General features: G+C 31.2%; 2 protein-coding genes across 4 annotated transcripts; both read right to left on the reverse strand.

Moving 5' to 3' along the window:
* Window positions 1-1,860: 1,860 nt before the first annotated feature.
* LOC100808317 (uncharacterized) lies at window positions 1,861-7,312 on the reverse strand. 3 transcript variants are annotated; one of them, XM_006583378.4, is made up of 10 exons: window positions 6,794-7,312; window positions 6,344-6,421; window positions 5,636-5,984; window positions 5,332-5,552; window positions 5,050-5,152; window positions 4,178-4,278; window positions 3,884-4,058; window positions 2,659-2,829; window positions 2,282-2,385; window positions 1,861-2,159 (listed from the first exon to the last, which is right to left on the reverse strand). In XM_006583378.4, exons 1-10 carry the CDS (start codon window positions 7,061-7,063, stop codon window positions 2,100-2,102), a joined length of 1,632 nt encoding a protein of 543 aa, XP_006583441.1. In that variant the 5' UTR covers window positions 7,064-7,312; the 3' UTR covers window positions 1,861-2,099. The 3 variants fall into 3 exon arrangements, with proteins under 3 accessions (XP_006583441.1, XP_025984988.1, XP_025984989.1); XM_026129203.2 differs by having other exon boundaries at window positions 2,282-2,382; window positions 6,794-7,310; XM_026129204.2 differs by lacking the exons at window positions 1,861-2,159; window positions 2,282-2,385 and adding an exon at window positions 2,400-2,524.
* Window positions 7,313-13,342: 6,030 nt separating this feature from the next.
* On the reverse strand, window positions 13,343-16,212 carry LOC100808843 (uncharacterized). The gene is made up of 2 exons (XM_003529992.5): window positions 14,683-16,212; window positions 13,343-14,487 (listed from the first exon to the last, which is right to left on the reverse strand). The coding sequence occupies exons 1-2, from the start codon at window positions 15,903-15,905 to the stop codon at window positions 13,677-13,679; spliced, it is 2,034 nt and encodes a 677-aa protein (XP_003530040.2). The 5' UTR covers window positions 15,906-16,212; the 3' UTR covers window positions 13,343-13,676.
* Window positions 16,213-18,305: the final 2,093 nt, after the last annotated feature.

The following is an 18,305-nucleotide window of genomic DNA, read 5'->3' on the forward strand; positions in this document are numbered from 1 at the left end:
CCGTGCAATTCTAAGTTTTCTAGTTATTAAAACATTGGTATTTTTTTAAAGCAGTGTACTTACATTTGATAAAGTACAAAAGCATTCCGTATGTTAAGAAATTGATTGAAAAGAAGTATATACTTAAACTGGCGCTTCCAAAACTTGGTCATATATATATATATATATATATATATATATATATATATATATATATTAAATAGATATTTTGAAATGTTTATATTAATAATTATTAATAGTGAAAGAAACTTTATATATATGATGTATATGAAAGAAACTTTCAATTTAATAATAAGTTTTAAGAAAATATTAATCGGTTGAAAATTATAAAATAATATAATAATTATCATAGTTACAACTTATAATTTGATCCCTTATCTATGTATATAATTTCTTGGCAATTTCACTTCTCTTTGTTTGCAAAGTCTTAGAATTTAGTTACAACTCTTCAATTTAATTTCAGTTAGCTGACAGCAGTTAAGTGATTGCTAATTTTTGGTTCGTTCTCTGTTTTGTTAGTTATCTATTAATGACTCTTTTGCCAGTTGCTCTGTTAGAGGCTTAGTTATTCTTACCATTCATATTATCAACCATTATACTATTGAATTTAATAATGAATACAGAATTCACCCATGTTCATCAAATTCAATTTTTCTGTATTAAAATAAATAAAAGTACTATCTTTTTTTTAAAAAAAATAAACTGTTTTATTTCTTAAATATGAGTAAAATTATAAATAATGTCAATAATTTTAAGGTTTTCTTGATAAAATAAAACTCATAAGGAGGTTTTTGCCCAAAATAACAAAAGGATCTTTTTTGCTTAATGATCAAATTTTTTACTGAACAGTGAACACGAAAAAGGATCATTAAGTCTATGATATATTTATGCCCAAAAGGTTGCAAGCGAAACAACACAAAATGCAAATATAAGTAGGTAGCATTAAATTGTTGTCAATTATTCAAAACCCTTGTATCAGTCCGGCTGTCTTATTAAATTCCAAATAGCTTTTAGCACAAATGGTTTTACGTGTTTGTTTGGTTTGGTAATCTATTTTGAGTTTTATAAGCCTTTTTAGAAAATTTTAGAAAAACAAATATTTCTTAAAAAAGAAAAATCTATTATTAAATAGATATGTATGACTAAGATGTATAGTTAGAAACAATTTTAGGTCACCTCATTTTCTTTGGTTTTTTTTTTATATTTTTTTAAAATTATTACTCAGATCGGCAAAATCTTGAGTTTGTTCTTTTAGATATGGTTCTCAGTGGCATATCTTTTGTCTTGGTTATTCTTCTTTAGTGGGTTTTGGTTTTTCTTTTAGAGTGTCTTTTATTAGTCACCTTATGATTGATTTTCTTTTGTTTGTAGGGTAGAGTTTCACACGTACTTTAGCAGGAAGTGTAATACACTCTTCAAGCTGCCATACTTTTTGTGTTGCTCTCCACTATGAAAGATGTTATGCCATCGATATTCTTCTGGCTAAAAGATAGAATTACAAATGATTAGTCACTTCCTGTAAAAACTATTTTTTGTTCTTTCTCTATTTAAATATGATGAATCTTACCCAATTTGTAAAATACCCCTGCTTATATGAAGTTGTGCTGTGACATTAATAAAACTTACTTTTAAGATTAAGAAAAATAACTCGTAACTGTTTGAGTTTTTAGACCAAAGCATTTTAATATGTTAAAAACTTCAAGGGAAGTGACAAAGTGGTACTTCTATAACATTGTCAAAAGAAAAATAATTGTTAAAATAACAAAGTTCACAGCAACTTCAGTTCCACTATTTAAATTCTTGTTAATTTGATTGAAAATACCATCTAATTCCTATTACCTGCTTTCTTGGAACTTGGTAAAATCAGAAATCAGAATGATATATACAGAATTTGTACTGTCACCTTGTTTACTCTATTTAAAACTACACGTATACATACTGTCTTTGACTATACACAGGAATTTAAGTATTACTGCAGATCATGCATATATTATATAGTAGCAGGATCTTGTATGGTATAGGGGGTGTCCTCTCTGTGAGGATTTTGATCTAGTGTCCTATAAGTACAAAAGAATGAGGCATTGGAAAATAGCAATGGACTAAACGATGTCATGATGGATGAGAAATTCAGTGATACATGGATACAGTTGATCTGCAGCCTGCAATATGGAGTGTAAAGCGACAAAGTTATGAAAATCCATATCTTGAAAAATGTCAAGTTGGTTCAAATAAGTATTCTTGCAACTCATTTTCAATAAAATAATAATTGGAACAATCATACCAGACGACCACCCACTAAGTCATAGTGGGCATAGTGTGGACCACCAGGCTCCCCAAAGACTTTGTATGTAACCAATTCTTCAGGAATAAGCTTCACCGTTTCTGCTTCACATTTATCATTATACTCATCACGAAAACTAAAAAATGAGGAGTACTAGCTACACACTTTATAACACTCTTTTTCCAACATGATCTTTCTTATTGGTTGAGTTTCATGTGAGTCTCACTAGTTTGGGAATGGAACCTATCAAATGCAAAATGTGACCCAAATATTTAGTGAGACTCAAATGAATTTCATCTAATATGTCATAAAAAGAGCGTTAGACAGTGTATTGTTAGCATTTTTATTTAAAGGATTGGCTAATGCAGTTTTAATACCATATACAGCTTCAGGAGGGCAGATTAAGTCTCGGTCACCAGCAATTGCTAAGACAGGAACATTACTTTTGTGGAGATGGTCCTTGTAGAAGAATGTTCCACTCCTGTCACGTAAACCACCTTTTTGGAAAACTGATGATAACTGCAAGAGAAGCTTGGAAGGTACGGTATCTGTAAATTATGGTCCAGTTGTAAATAGTGGAACAATGCAAAGTTTGCAAGAGAAAAATTGTGACAGCATACACAGATCACACAATTTAAGAAGTTACAGAAAACACAAATTAAAGCCTGAAAGATCTAACATTTATCTATGACTGTAAACTAAAACACAAACTAACATTCAATGTATGGATTTGATTAAAAGACTGGCATTTATATAAAGCTGCCAGATCAGGCAAGTTAAGATTGAAATAAAAGGACCAAATCAACTATTAATTTAGCATCCTAGCTATAAGAAATTGACCAGGAGAATAGTCATATAAGGAGTATTTTAGTTATATTCCTAGCCAATGTGGCATGTGGGACATCTTAACACACGTCCCTTATTCTTATGCCCGGGACTAGATATCTGGTGCGTAATTTTTGCAAGACCAGACCTTTATGGGTGGCAGAACATCAAGACTAGAGAGACTCAGAAACCGTATTATAAATAGATTGGGACAAACTCACTTCCAAAAGTTAACTCAAACGATGAGGGTTTCCTAAGTCTTATCAGTCGTATTCTGATCGTATTCTTAGCCAATGTGTGACATCTTAATACCAGCATTAGCTTGATTTAGTTGAAACTCGAACTAGATAAATAGAAGATCCAGTTGGGGCTGTAGCATACTTCAGTTAAGTCTGCCAATAAACTTAAATCTTATCAAAGGAAAAGGAGGAAGAGGACTGTAGCTACACAAATTAGTTTAACTGGAGCATCCACAAGAGTATGATAAAAAGTTTATAGATATTACTGTTGCACAGATTTATAGTGCAAATTGCACAGTGAAGAATTGAAATGCTGCTGAGTGCTGACTAGTATTTGCAATAAGCTGAAGGGCATGGATCACCTCTTAATTTATTTTAGACGAAACATATAACGATGTATTTCTCAATGGAAGTCCCTGATGCCCTACTGTGTACAGTTTCATAAGCAATTTTTTTGCTAAAAAAGTGCACAGATATTTTGTTGAAAGACACTCTGTAGTCTGCACAAAAAGTTGCCTGAGAAAAAATTGGAACTTACCGAAGTTGTTCAAAACAAGCTTCTCAAATAGATTTTGGTCCATCATATCTTGAGCTGAAATCTGAGAATTTAGCCAAGAAAAAACATATGGAGGATAGCTTGCAAGGGGATGAACAGTAGCCATCAATGGCCCAACTGGAATAACAGGAATGTTCAAAGCTCGAGTAGGTTCTGCCTGCAAATTAAGGCATAATCTACTTAGTTTTTGTTATCTTTAGCTTAGAGACATATCACTAGCATGGAATAAAACAAATAATTTTTTTCACCACACAATCAGTTTCTTTAAATACTTGCCAGGGGTAAAAGCAACTTGAGAGATGATCTTGAAGGGGTATAGTCAAGTGACGATGCCAAAGTAACAACAGATGCCAACCCAGAATCCTTTCCATCAAAACCTGACATAATTTATGTAGCAAAGAAGAAATACCAATCAACACATTGATTCCCAAGAATAATTTGCAAATAGGGTCCTTCACTAATCACAATTCACAACAATGCGGTTTGTATTCCACGCAAGATCTCAACCAGTCCGGAAAACTTCTCACATGATCAAAGAGGGAGGTGACATGCTTGGCAAGAGATATTTATATTTTAAATGTCATCCACTTAGGTTGTAGAAAATAACTAAGAATATTTATTGTTTTGTTCTTAAAAAATAGTGATGTGTGAAATAATTAACCTACAAATATGTCGCTCTCAATAAAAAAAGAATGGGCATAATAATCTAAAGCTCATAAGGTTTATAATGCCCTTCAAATGCTGGGCAATGAACTAGATGCAGCTATTGCAAAACATTAAAAGCACTTGGTTCCACTATAATTTCAAAATAAAATGATTTATTCAATACATTAAAGATAAATGTTGCATTGGACCATTGAAAATTCTAGAATCATGTGACTAATTGCAATGAAGTCAAAGAAAAATGAAGGTTGTAGCTACGTAATATTTTAGCATGCTTTTATAGGTAAAGGTATGAAATTTATCAAATTAAAATAGAAAGTGAAATACACAAAGCAACCATGATAAATTTTGTGTAAACAAACTTGCACCAAAAACCAAGCAAATTTGAATTTTGATATATCTGCCAAATAAATCATGAATGAAAAGTAACAAAGCCCCATCACTGAAGTTGCAGAAGAAATAAAATAGCAGATCGTGGGACTTACAACAACTTGAAAGCTTTGCATACAACAAGATACCCCCCATTGAGTGACCAATTGCCAGCAATTTTCCATCTCTTGGTTGGCATTGAGCCCTTATGTACTCCATCTAATGTACGAATGTATGAAATCAACAATTGAAAAACTAATTTAATTAAAACATCCAAAAAATTTATGCCAATATATAACAAACAAATATTAACATTACACCAAAGAAGTAACAAAATAGTTAAAAGTACAGATCTTGTTAAATTAAAAGTAATGTATCCCAAAGGAAAGTCATCTCACGGCAGCAGGTAAGTCCTCTTCCAAATAATGGTCAAAGTCCCAATCATACTTGACCATCAGCTCAAGCTGTTTCTGGAACTCTTCTAGAGTGGCAGATAAACGGTCTTGCAATTCTAAAATCTGTGCTGGGAACAGCCGCTGACCTTCAATCATACCTCGAAGTCTCCGATTGAAATCCTTGATTTGACCGGCAATTGCAGAGTTCTGTCCTTCCAACAAATCTGTAAATATTAATTTTCATATTAGTGGTTCATATAATCATACAATATTAAAAATGAAAAGTTCCTAAGATCACTTCACCAACCTCCATTGAGAAATCCTGCAAGCCTTTCAGATATCCTTGTAAGAACCTCCATGAACCTTGTCGTTAGCCGCATTTCCTTGTATTTAGTTACTACCTCTGATCCTCTCCTTTTCATATGAGGAACTTCTGATACAAAAGAAGCACCGAGGTTCTCAAGTCCCACTGCTGTTGCAGAAGAAGCACTGCTTTCGCCAATATCATCATTAATAACAGAATCAATCTTGGAAAAATTCTTGAGGCACTCCTCATCTTCCTCCAAGCTATCTCCAAGTGTGCTCAACCCAGCACCTCGAACCTCAAGAATCCATGTATCGAAACCTTGTGCTGACATGTACCGAGCAAATGAAGACTGAACACAAACAACATTTACTCATCACACATCCTTTAACATTGTAGACTAGAAAAGACTATTGTCACAAAATCATATAACCAAACTTTAGGTTTTAATTCTAGGGCACACACAATTATACTCAAAAACTAACACAACAAAAACATGGAACCCAGTTTTTAATAAATGGTCTGTGACCATAATTGGTGCCTAATTTGTCTATATTTGTAAGCAATTTTCTGCAACATTAAGGATCGTGATAAAACTACAATTTAAAACCTTGCATGGAACTATGCAAGTAATGTTTAATGGGTGCAAAATCAGCATTATAATCATTCCAAAAACAAAGCTCTATGAGTTTTCAATGGAAGCAAGGTCACCTCAGGAGAGAGATCATAGCCTATTGCATTGGTTGCAACCCCTGACAACAACAAAAGCGGGTGATTCCTCGACGGGGCCTGCAAAGCACATGCAAAAGTTTATGCCTTCAACAACAACACCTTTGAATTTTGAGAATCTAACGTAAAAAAAAAACAATGTTTTAAAAAATTGTCTGCCACCGGCATTTCAACCACAACGTCAAGATTGTTTAGCTATCGTGATCGCAATTGTAGCTACATCGGTCGCATTTGCGAACAATTTTTCGCAACCGCGACCGCAATTTAAAACCTTGAGAAAAATGTGCCAAAAATGTAGCTTTCAGCCTTTTTTTCCCTATGTTTTTCGATAAAAACGAGGGAATTCGAAGACACCCAGAAGCAATATATCATTGCATTGCCAAAAGGGTATTCACAGAATACAAAAAGTGGAGAACTTGGGAAGAGGGGAACCTCAGGAGAAGGACGGTAGCGCCACAGAGCGAGCTTCCAATCGGAGTTCGAAACCGCGACGCGGTGAAGCTCGTCGGCGGTGCATATCGACCGCCGCTTATCGCCTTTCTTCTCCATTCGCACGCCGTGGAAAGCCGCATGCCTCGCCGGAAACGGCGGCGACGCCCGCCGGCGGTTTAAACTAGAGGAGAGTATTCGGGTTTGACGTTTCGGATCGGGTCGTGGCGGGTCGATCCAGTAGAATCCGGCGCCAATGTGGTTAAGAAGCATTTTTTTTTTCTTTGATGTTTAGTGAACAAAAACACGTTTTATTTTTTATTTTTTATTTTTGTTTTCTTCTCTTGGGAAGTTTGTAACTTTGGTAATTTGGTTGGGTTGGTTTGCCTTACACTTTTTGTTTGTTGATTCTTATAGTAAACGGAACTACGTGAAGATAAGAAGGAAGAAGCATCATTATGGGTTGCCAAATCTGGTGTAAGTGTAACCGTGTAAGAGAGGTCAATTGGGTTGGAAATCTTCTACGTAAAGAAGCATAAATAACCATGTATTAATGGAATTAAACATGTAATTGAGTTTAAAATTGGAATTAGAGCTTAAAATTGCAATTATAAGGTTGGAATTTTTAAAAAAAATCTGAGTTAGGATTCTGAAATCTAATTTTGTAGAATTTTAAATTATTATAATTCTTGGGTTCATTTGGCAGTTGGAATTATTGTAATTTCTGTAATTCCAATTTTAATCTTATCAAAATTGAAATTGGTTTGAAATTATAAAAAGAAGCCCCCGCAATATAACAAACATAGGTCCAAATGCCCATTAGGAGAAATTTTCATATTTAATATAAGTTCATATTTTAAATAGAATTATTTCAAAAGAAAAATACATGTGAGAAACTAAAAAAAAAGATAGAGATTAGCTAGGGATAAGGGTGTAATCTTATTTAAGGACTAAAATATCCAACTTAATTAATAATATTGAGAATTATATTTAGATGTTTATTAAAAAATGAGAGGAGAAATTAGACAAACCCTCTCCAATGTTTCTTGAGATTGCACACGATTCGTTTTTTTTTTCCAACATTTATAATAATGTTAGAGTAATATTTTTCAAATGATTAAGTGGTGTTGGTGTAAGAATAAAAAAAGAGGATATGAAGAAGAATTTGACGAAACCTCAAAAAAGATTCATTAGTATAATTTAGTTTAAAAAATAAAACTTTTATATATGTTAACAATCAATCCCTAAAAGTAAATCGATCGGTTGAATTCATGAATGACATGAAAAGTCATACATTATGAAACTTTTTTTTAAGTCCAATAATGACAACAAAATTAAAATTTATACCTAAACTATCCAACCACTCGGACGATATAGAATACTAAATTTTAATTTTAAAATTTATACTGATATAAAATACAAAATTAAATATTTTTAGGCTTTCACAATTTTGGTTTGTATGAACTTTCAACTTAGGATAGTCACAAATTAAATTATAATCAAATTATTTTGGGTCATTTACCAGTGTAGTGTAGTAATTGATGATTGTACAATTAAAACAATTCAAATAAAATTTAATTATTTATTTATAAAATTCTTCTATATCTTTTGTAAATAAATGTCATAAGATATGACACTTTGTTAAAATAAATAAACAAATATTTTTTTTATTAAAGTTCAATCAAATATTAACAGAGAGGGATATATTTCCATCAAAGATAAAATCTTGTATAATTTTCATTTTTAAGATCTAAATTTTAGTAAATTAAAAATGTTAATAAATAATGTTATATAATTATTTTATTAATTTTTCATGAATAAATGTCATAAGAAATGAAACTTTATCAAAAATAAATGAATAAGCATTTTTTTTTATTAATTTTGAATTAAATATTCACACAGAAATATATTTTCATCAATGATAAAATCTTGTATAATTTTCATGTGTAAGATCTAAATTTTAGTATATAGTAAATAAATTTATTAAATAATTTTGTATAATTATGTTATAATAATCATTCTAAAAGATACAACAATTTCATATTATTTTCAAACTAAATATGCACCAAATAAAATTTATAAGAAATTAAATTCATATAGTTAGTGTAAAAATTTAATTGCAAAGTATTTTTTATTAATTTGGCTGGAACAAATATGTCAGTATTTAAAAGATAGTTATTATTAATGTATAAAAATGATATTAATTACATTTATTATTTTAGATAGAATATGGTGTTACCATATGATATCATCGTATATTTATAAAATCTTCTTTTATATAATATAGTATATTATTATTAAAACTAATCAATTTATCGTACATAATAATTTATAATTCGATGAGTGTAGAAAATTTATTCAACTTCTTGATTAACATTTATGAACTTATAAATAATTTTTTAGGAATATTAAAATTTTTATATCAATTGAAAAACTTTCATACTTTAATTAAAAGTTAACCCAAATTTCTCAAATAAAAAAAAAGTTAACCCAAATTAAAACTTGATTTATCAATTGGTGGTTGAATTAAATAGTACATATATTTTATTCTTTTCAAATAAAGTTTTCAGTTTGAGTAATTTTATGCACCGAAAGAGAACTGCATTGATGATATCACCATAATGTAAATTTTTTCGACTCAAATATCCTCCAACATGTAGTCTAAAAGAAAAATTAAAACTTAATCACCAATTTGTAGGAAGGCTACGAGTTAATGGGTTAATTTCCGTATGAGGTTCTTTGAACAGAATAGAAGAAATGAACTAGTGTGTGTTGGAAATTAGAGGGTGCGCTAGGGTTCTTTATCTTCAGAAAAAGTTAACTTTTAGTAGGGTCCTAAACTTATCCACTTATGAATAGACGTTAAGGGTCAGTTTGTTAATTTGTTAAAAATGAACGAATGAATTAGGCGAACCAGTGGACCAATATGGAAAGAAGATTTATCAAGTGCTATCCTCAATTCTCATAGCTTTTGTCAGTGGTTTGTGATTGTCTTTCTAGTTTTCAAAATTGTCTCGTATTGGGAGATGTTTTTGGCTAAAGCCTGGTACGAGAGAGAATGAGAGATGAATCAAGCTAATAAGTTTATGTATCAAAGTTCATTTGATTTCGTCTCTTATATATGCACTTATACATAGTGCATGTGAGTGATTGATTATTCTAATCCAAACTGAAAGTGTTGTTTGTTACTCATGTTTTGGAACCGCTGAAAAGGATGAATGAAACATTTAATTAACCATAGAGATTGAATAAACAAGAAAAATTGTAAAAGGATTTAGAAAAAAAAAATTAACAATTATTTTGTACATTGAAATATAATATACTCCACAAATAATGTTTTTAAATTTTGAGATCATATCAAGCACGGATAAAAATTTTAGAGTTGTGTCTATTAAATTATAACAAAAATATTGTATGATTAAAGATGAAAAATAAAAAACATAGGTGAAGAAACACATTTTGGCATTACAACTAATTTTTAAGAAGCTAATTATAATCCTAAGAATAACATTTGCGACGTATTACTCGCGTATTTTTTTTGGCCTAAGTAATAAAGTTTGCATTGCAAACTTAAATTAATTTTGCACTGTTATTTAATTATAAATCTTTATATATCATAAATTTATTTATTTTATAATAATAGTTATTTTAAAATTTATATTAAATTATAATTTTAGTCCTCCTATAATTTTAAATCTATAATTTTGATTTTTTATTGTTTAAAATAAACTATTTTGATCATTGAGCATTTAAAATTAAATGAGAACTTTGATGTTATAGATTTCACGCTAACGTGATATATATGTAGGGTAACATAATACTTATGACAATGATTAAATAAAATAAAAAAGGTCTTCATAGAAGTTTAACTAATGATCTTTTATTATTTTAAAATAATAATTTATTAAGACACTTATTTTGTTTAATAAATTTATAAACACTATTTTCTATGCATTATTACTTGAGAGTTTTTCTTTTAATTATAAAAATTTATGAATTAAACTAAAATATCTAATATTTAATTTTACATGTATTTATTTTTATTATAAAATTTTATTTTAATGTAAAATAATAAATTATTATATATAAAAATATGTTCTTATTTTATTATAGTTTTTAAAAACTACATAAACTAATATATATTATTTAAAAAATTATTTTATGTTATTTATATAAATGACGTATATTTAAAATAATAATTAAATAATATAAAAATAAAATTAAAAATTTATTACTTTTTATAATTTAAATAAAACATTTATTATTTATATTTAAAAATAAATTTACATAATTTTGTAAATTACATAAAATAATTTACATATTAATTTATGCAATGTTCTTGATTTATATAAATAGTATAAAAAACAGTTAAAACAAAAATATTAAACATGTATGTTTTCTAAAAGATTAAATATTTAAATTTTATTAATTTATATAATTAGAATAAAAACATTTACATAATAAAATAAATTTATGTAATTTGTATAATTTACATATTAATTGGTGTTATTATATAATTTATATGATTAGAGTACAAAATAATTTGTATATTAAAATCAATTTACAAAATAATTTATAGATTAATTTATGAAATTTAATTTTAAATTGGTAAAGTTTTAAAATTATATAAAATAAAACTAAAAAGATTTATATATTAAATATTTTTTAATTTATAAATTTTTATAACTCAAAAAAGTTAATAACTTTTAACTAATGATATATATCAAACAATATTTATAAAGTTAAATAAACAAAGGAATTATTTTAGTGATTTATCTTTAAATAAAAGATTATGAGTTTAAGATATTTTTTTTAACTTATTGTCACATAAGTGTTATATCAATAATTTACATAAAGTTAATATCGATATAACTCTTGATCTAGAAATAAGAGATCAAAATTAAAATATAATCTAATACTTTTTGTTGATTCACCGTTTAAAAGTTTCTATACGAATAATATGTCATCATTAAATTCATGAAAATTTACCGGCTAGGCTAAAATGTGCAAATCCTTCAAGGGGGGTTTTTCGCATGCACTAGGTTAAATTCAATGCTACTTTGTATGATTAGGAGAGTATAAAGTTTACTTATGAATCATATTTAAAAAGAGTTTCCTTAAAAGTCACCTCCAGATGGAGATATTTCCTGTTTTAATTTTTAAGCCAATTTTAAAAACTTCATTATGAATTCGGCATTTAACAAATGTTTTACAACTAAGCCTAGCTAAGTACCTATATCACAATTCACAGCAATTATCACAAAACTTGTATAAATCTCCTTAATTAGGTTGTCAATTATGGCATTGTTTTCTAATGAAAATGTATTATATAATGTCTTTATTATTTGTTACGTCTGTTGATTAAACTTTATGGGAGGATAAGTGACCTAATCGCAAAGCAAAGACAGGCATGTCATATCAAGAAAAACCTGATCACACGTCATGAAGCATCATGCATGCTAAAAGAGCTACGATAATTGAATGAACCTCTCGCATGATGCAGAGTTTTTGGTTTAATATGGTAAAAAAATGACTTTTCATGTCATGAAATGGAAATCTCATACTCCCCTCTATTTTTTTTTCTTCATATACCTTAAGTCACAGCATAACAATAAATAAGCTATATCACTATATATGTTTCGACTTTCAAGAACAAATGGGCGAATATGCTACAATTAATGTGGTATCTCCGTTTAAGTCTATGCTTGCAATAAAATATATTAATCATTAAAAGACACAAAGACACGTCCTAATTCAGGTTCCATAGATGCAAGTGAAAACTGCGCGTTTTAGTCTGTGGATCTTGAACTACAGCTAGATCTTGGGCACGTTGCATGCATATTCATAGATTCTCTGCTTTGTATTTATATATGCCCATAATAAATGTCAAATAAGAGTGATACTTTCATCATGTCTATTTTGTAGCAATTCTTTGTGTAAAAGACAAATATAGCTTATTTGGTTTCACATCTGGTTTTTCACTTTTTCACATTTAATGAAAAGCTAACAGTTGTAACTTCTACATTTTTCAAAGGTGATTTCTTACTACTTAAATGGTTTTCAATCATGGTGGAAGTCATTCCAATGATTATGACTTTAAAAAGTTTAAGACTCACGACACAAATTTCATAACTAACCAATCTTTCACTAACCATCTTTATAAAAGCATCTGTTAGTTAAAGAACAAATGCTGTTAAGCTAATAAAGATTTCAATGACAATCCTTTTCTTATAAACCGCATGTTAGGATATCCACAATTCCACTGAGTCATTTTCTTTTTGGATTAATCAGATTCAATTTATAGACCTCTCTTTTATTATATTACTGGAACCACTTTCGCGCACTATTTGAGCATTTAGCATAGCTAAGGTTAACTTATGCTCAATCAAGACAAAGTGTAGAGATAATCAAATAGCTGAATTACTTCACGAAATCTGATGTTGGTTTTGTTAATCAGAAGAAAACAAAATAAACTTGACAGTCAAGTGACTCCAAATCTAAAACAATATAATAACATTTGGATAGAAAAGCAATAAGAAAAAGGTCCCTCAATAAAGCTAATGGCAACAACTTGCTTTATTCAACTGAGTAAACTGTGACGACCAGAAAAAGCTAAGTTTGCAGAATATGATCTTACATGTCATTCATTTCATTATAGATAAAAAAGAAATAACCTATGCTTTACTCCTTATTTCCTTTTTTTTTTTTTCTGTAGAAATTAGGGTGCATATGTTCATGGTTAAAAAATGAAAGTAAAGTCTAATTGCCCCTCACCCCACCCCTCCCCAACATGCCTCCACCAAACTCATTCATTCATTTTTCTCCACTTTTTGATTCATACTGGTTGTGATGCTCTAGTTGGCTGCTGAATGTTGTCTGCAGGAAACTATTTTGAAGCATCTGATAGTGCTGCAGCAGCTGCAGCTGGGGTCATGGATTGGTACTGAGGAAGCAATGGAGCAGTGGTGGTTTGTTGAGTGTAGTAAGCTTGGTCTTGCACATGGCCACCATATTCATAACCATAATTATTATTAGTAGTAGTACTAGAAGGAGCCACAGCAATGGACTGTGGTGGATGATGGAACTGATGCAAACCCACATACTGTGGTTGAAATTGGTTGGTAGGTATTGGAGCATATCCAGAATTTGATGCCATAGTAGAGCTAACTGACTTGGTGGGGTAAATAGGTGGAGTACCATCTTTGTATGCTGCTGAGGTAACAATACTTTGTGGCATTAATGACCTGCTTGAAGCTACCACATTAGGATCAGCTATATTGGGCTGCAATGCCATGTTGTAGGGTTGTGTTACTTGTGTAGGTCCAACTGGCATTACATAAACTGGGTACTGTTGTTGACCAATTGGAGGGTGAAGTTGTTGAGGTTGTGGTGGGGCATAAACTGGGTAGTATGATGAAACTGGCACTGGACCTGTGGCTGCTGGGTGGTGGATGTAGTGAGTGCTGGCATGGACAAATGGCTTCTGCTGCTGGAAATGTTGCTTGTTTGGATCCAATTGTGGGGGTAATGTGTAGCCAGAATCTTGAAGTTGTCCTTGGACCTGAATCATCTGATCAGATATTTCACTCTTGGCATTTGGCATAGCAACAATTTTGTTGTCTAGTAGTGCAGCTTGGACTTGATCTTGGTAGTAAACAGTCTTGGAGAAAGAATTTGCAGCTGCAATACTACTATCACTGAAAACATTCACCAGAAAACAATACTTTCAAAACACATTATCATCACCGAAGTTAAAATTTTCAAATTTGTGATTTTTCCTTAAAAACCACTATATTGATTATTGACAATAGCAAAAGAAAAAAAGAAAAAAAACAAAGAAAGAAAGAAAAAACCAAAAAGGTTAATATACTAAAATGACAGAAGTCACACACCTTGCAACTGAATCAGGTGAAGGCAAACCCACACCACCACTAGTCCTTGGCTGCACAAGCTGCAATGGTAAAGGGGGCTTCTGAAACCCGGGATCTGATCTGTCATCCTCACAAACAACTCTATTCATCACATTATCACTAGTAGTAATCACCCCAGCTGATGCCATAGTCACAGATGCAGGAATTACAGGCACAGCCACTGCAGAAGAAACAACATTCACCAATCCATCATCTGGCTTCACCCCACTTGCAATTGTCATCTGAGCAAATTGCTCCTCCACCACCAAACCAACCTTATTCTCTTGCTGAAGCCTACTACCATTGTCATCAACATGAACCCGAATTGGAGGCAGATTAACCAGAGAAGGAGAGAAAGAAGGAGAAGAAGAACTGTTCTCCATCATAGGCGAACCAGGTGTTGATTGCACTTGCACCACTTCAGGAAAATTCTTAACCTTGTTAGCATCAGGCAAAGACTCCAAGTTGTTGCTTGAACCACTAGCACTAACACCACCAACACCAACACCATCAAGGTTAACAAAAGAATCCCCGGCAGCAGAATCTGACACCACTCTTGATATCATGCCAGAGTTGTTGAGTGCATCAACAAACCATGTCTCCGACTTGGCATCATCAAGGAGTGACCCCATTGAAACTGTGGCCTCAGGTTTGGTGAAGAACAGGAACACCCTGAGCCGCGAAGAAGCCGAACCTTTTGCCATTATCCGATCATACTCTTCCACCATGTTGTCAAGGTCTTCATCAGTGGTGACAGTGATAAGACTCTCAAGGTCTTCATTGGGAAGCTGGTACTTGAGTGTGAAGGGTCTTCCATTGAGGATAGTTCGGGAAAGCCGTGAACATAGATCTTTCAACGACGAGTGGCGGTCCACCACCACGATCCTCGTGTCGCCACCGATGTAGCTGAGAGATTTGTCGTGAGGGCGTGGCATAATGTGGCCACCGTAGCTGCACATGAGGCGCAGCTTGGCACCAGGAACCGCCGGTAGAGTCTCATCAGTCCACGTTTCCGCAACGCGGAAACATGGAGAAAAGGACTCTACCGATTCGGGATGGTTTTTTTGAGTGGCGGCAGAGAGGGGTGGAGGATCCATTAGGAGTAGTGGTGGAGTGGATCCTCTGTTTTGCTCTGTTTTGGGGGCAGAGTGGTAACAGAGGAGAAACAGAGTTAGTGGGGGTGATATTCTTATAGGTTGGTGCATGTGGCATTTATTCCTTCTTTTTCTTTGGAATGTAACTTTATGAGTGTAAAGCAACCAATATACGATACCTCATTGGTATAGGGCCCTAGTCTGTTACAACTTGTTTGGAGCTGTAATTTTGTACCTTCCAGCTTTTGCCAATGTATTCTTCCCATCGTAAGTTTCAAAGATCAAAAGAAAACAACAAATAAAAATCAGCCAAAGATTCAAAGAACTAATGTGACACAGGATTGCTTCAATTCAACTTTTGGCTTACATTCAGGGGTGCTGTGATTCATTTTCATTTTCAAATGCTTAAATTCAAGTTTGCCCTGGTATTCCTCTCGTATCATTGTTTTATTTCATTAGATGAGTTAAGAGTTAGTTGATGTAATGAGTAGTACTGATAATAAATAAATAAAAAATGAGTAGTACCCCGAATGAAAACATATAGAGGATTATTTAAGTGTTTAGTTTGTCATGGAGTAATTCATAGTTTCATACAATATTTGTACAAGCATATTTCCTTCTATAGGGAGGATTCAAGGAAAAGAACCCTTTGTTTCACATCCCCTTGCAATAGCCTTCTTTCTTAGAACCTTTATAATTTAAATCTAAAGTCAACTCTAATATAAATTTTCAAATTAAAGTATTCAAATAATCACATGTTTAATATTTCTTGCAATAATGATATGTGCAGCTGAGTGTGATTGAGACAAAATTTGTATGAACTTTATCCAATTACATTTTTTTGTTTGACTATTTGAGCAAAAAAAAACACTAAAGATAATAACGTTTTCTTTTCCAAATTTTAATGGAGTTGCATTTTCAAGACTAGATTACTAGTTAGATCAACCCGTTGCTAGTTGATTAGGCAGTTTGTGGTTATCCAATTTCATTTTGGATTCATGTCTTTGGTCCAAGTCTTTTCTTAATATTTAATGCACGAATTTGCTCCTAATTTCTAGTCCCATCCTTCTAAATTTTAAAACTTCTCTTTCTTTTCTCGTAAACTTTATAATTAAACCCACACCCCGATATGTCAACCAAAAAAAAAAAATGAACAACTCAATTCAACATGTATCGAAAATAATTAATAAAAACATATTATAGTTATAAAAACATAGTGATAAATACATTTTTCCTTTCACTCCCATGAATGACTAGATTTGTCTCCTTATTCCCTTTAATTGCTTCTCTGTACATTCCCTTCGTTGTGAGGGAATTGAACAAGCATATGCACATGTTGATCTATATGTACTTGTGCACACCTTGCAAATTCACAGCTTGAGTTGGTCATAAACGCAATCTACAATGCTTATGCATTTTCTTGACTTGTCCTTTTGAGTTGGCTTCCCCTCACGCACGAGGGAGCTGCTTGAGAAAACCACAACCCAAGGGAGCAACTATAGGAGAGTAACATGGTCGAAACACATAACAAGGCTACTTGATAGCTTTGGTGGCTCAATTTTTTATTTATTGAATTGTGTTATACATAGTTAGAGATGGTTCTCTTATTATGGGGTAGTAAAAGTCACATTCATTTCTTGGTTCTCACATCACATTCATTGGTTGGAGTGCTTGATTTTGGTAATGTTTTCTTTTTTCATGTTTTTAAATTTTAAAGTTTTCGTCAAATTTTCTCATTTGTAACAGTGCTCCTAATTATATTTGAGGGACTATTTGAATGGATAAGTTAAGAGTAAAATCTTTCCCTTCACTTTGTGGCTGAAAATGAAATGATGCTCTCAAGAGTCCCATGATTAGGAATTCGAAAATTTGCTTCTGCATCCTCAAATTGGAACCTGCTATTATAATATTATATCTAATTTGATGCATATCCAGTTGACATACTATATAAGCATTTCTACTTTTCCTAACTTGATTAGAAAACAGAACGAAAATTTATTAAAACATGCAACGAGCTAAATTAAAGCAATTGCATTCTATTCCATCCATCTGCAAGACTTGACTAGTTTTCAATAGGGATCACTGCTTGAAATTTCTTTTAAAATATGAATATTTTCATCAAGCCATTATTTTGTTTGTTTGTCTCTTTTCTGCTTGATAAAGACATTTGTCATCTTTAGACAAAGAGATAAAGCTGCTTCTAAGATAATATATTCTGACTTATCAAACAATATATATATATATATATATATATATATATATATAATATTCTGACTTGATAAAAAGAAGTGGAGTAATTAATTTTTGGAAGAATAATATCCAATGTAAAATAATTGAAAAAATAAAAATTTAAGAAAATAAAAAAACTGATATTTGTGAAAAATAAATTGAAAGTAAATATTTTTTATATTATAAAGTGTTAAGATTTAAGAAATAATTAACAAAAGAAAATTAAAAGTAATCAATAATATAATAATTAAAAAAATATATTAAACAATGACAAAAGTACAT

This window comes from Glycine max, chromosome 7 (assembly GCF_000004515.6).
Source record: "Glycine max cultivar Williams 82 chromosome 7, Glycine_max_v4.0, whole genome shotgun sequence".
In the NCBI taxonomy this organism is placed as follows: domain Eukaryota; kingdom Viridiplantae; phylum Streptophyta; class Magnoliopsida; order Fabales; family Fabaceae; genus Glycine; species Glycine max.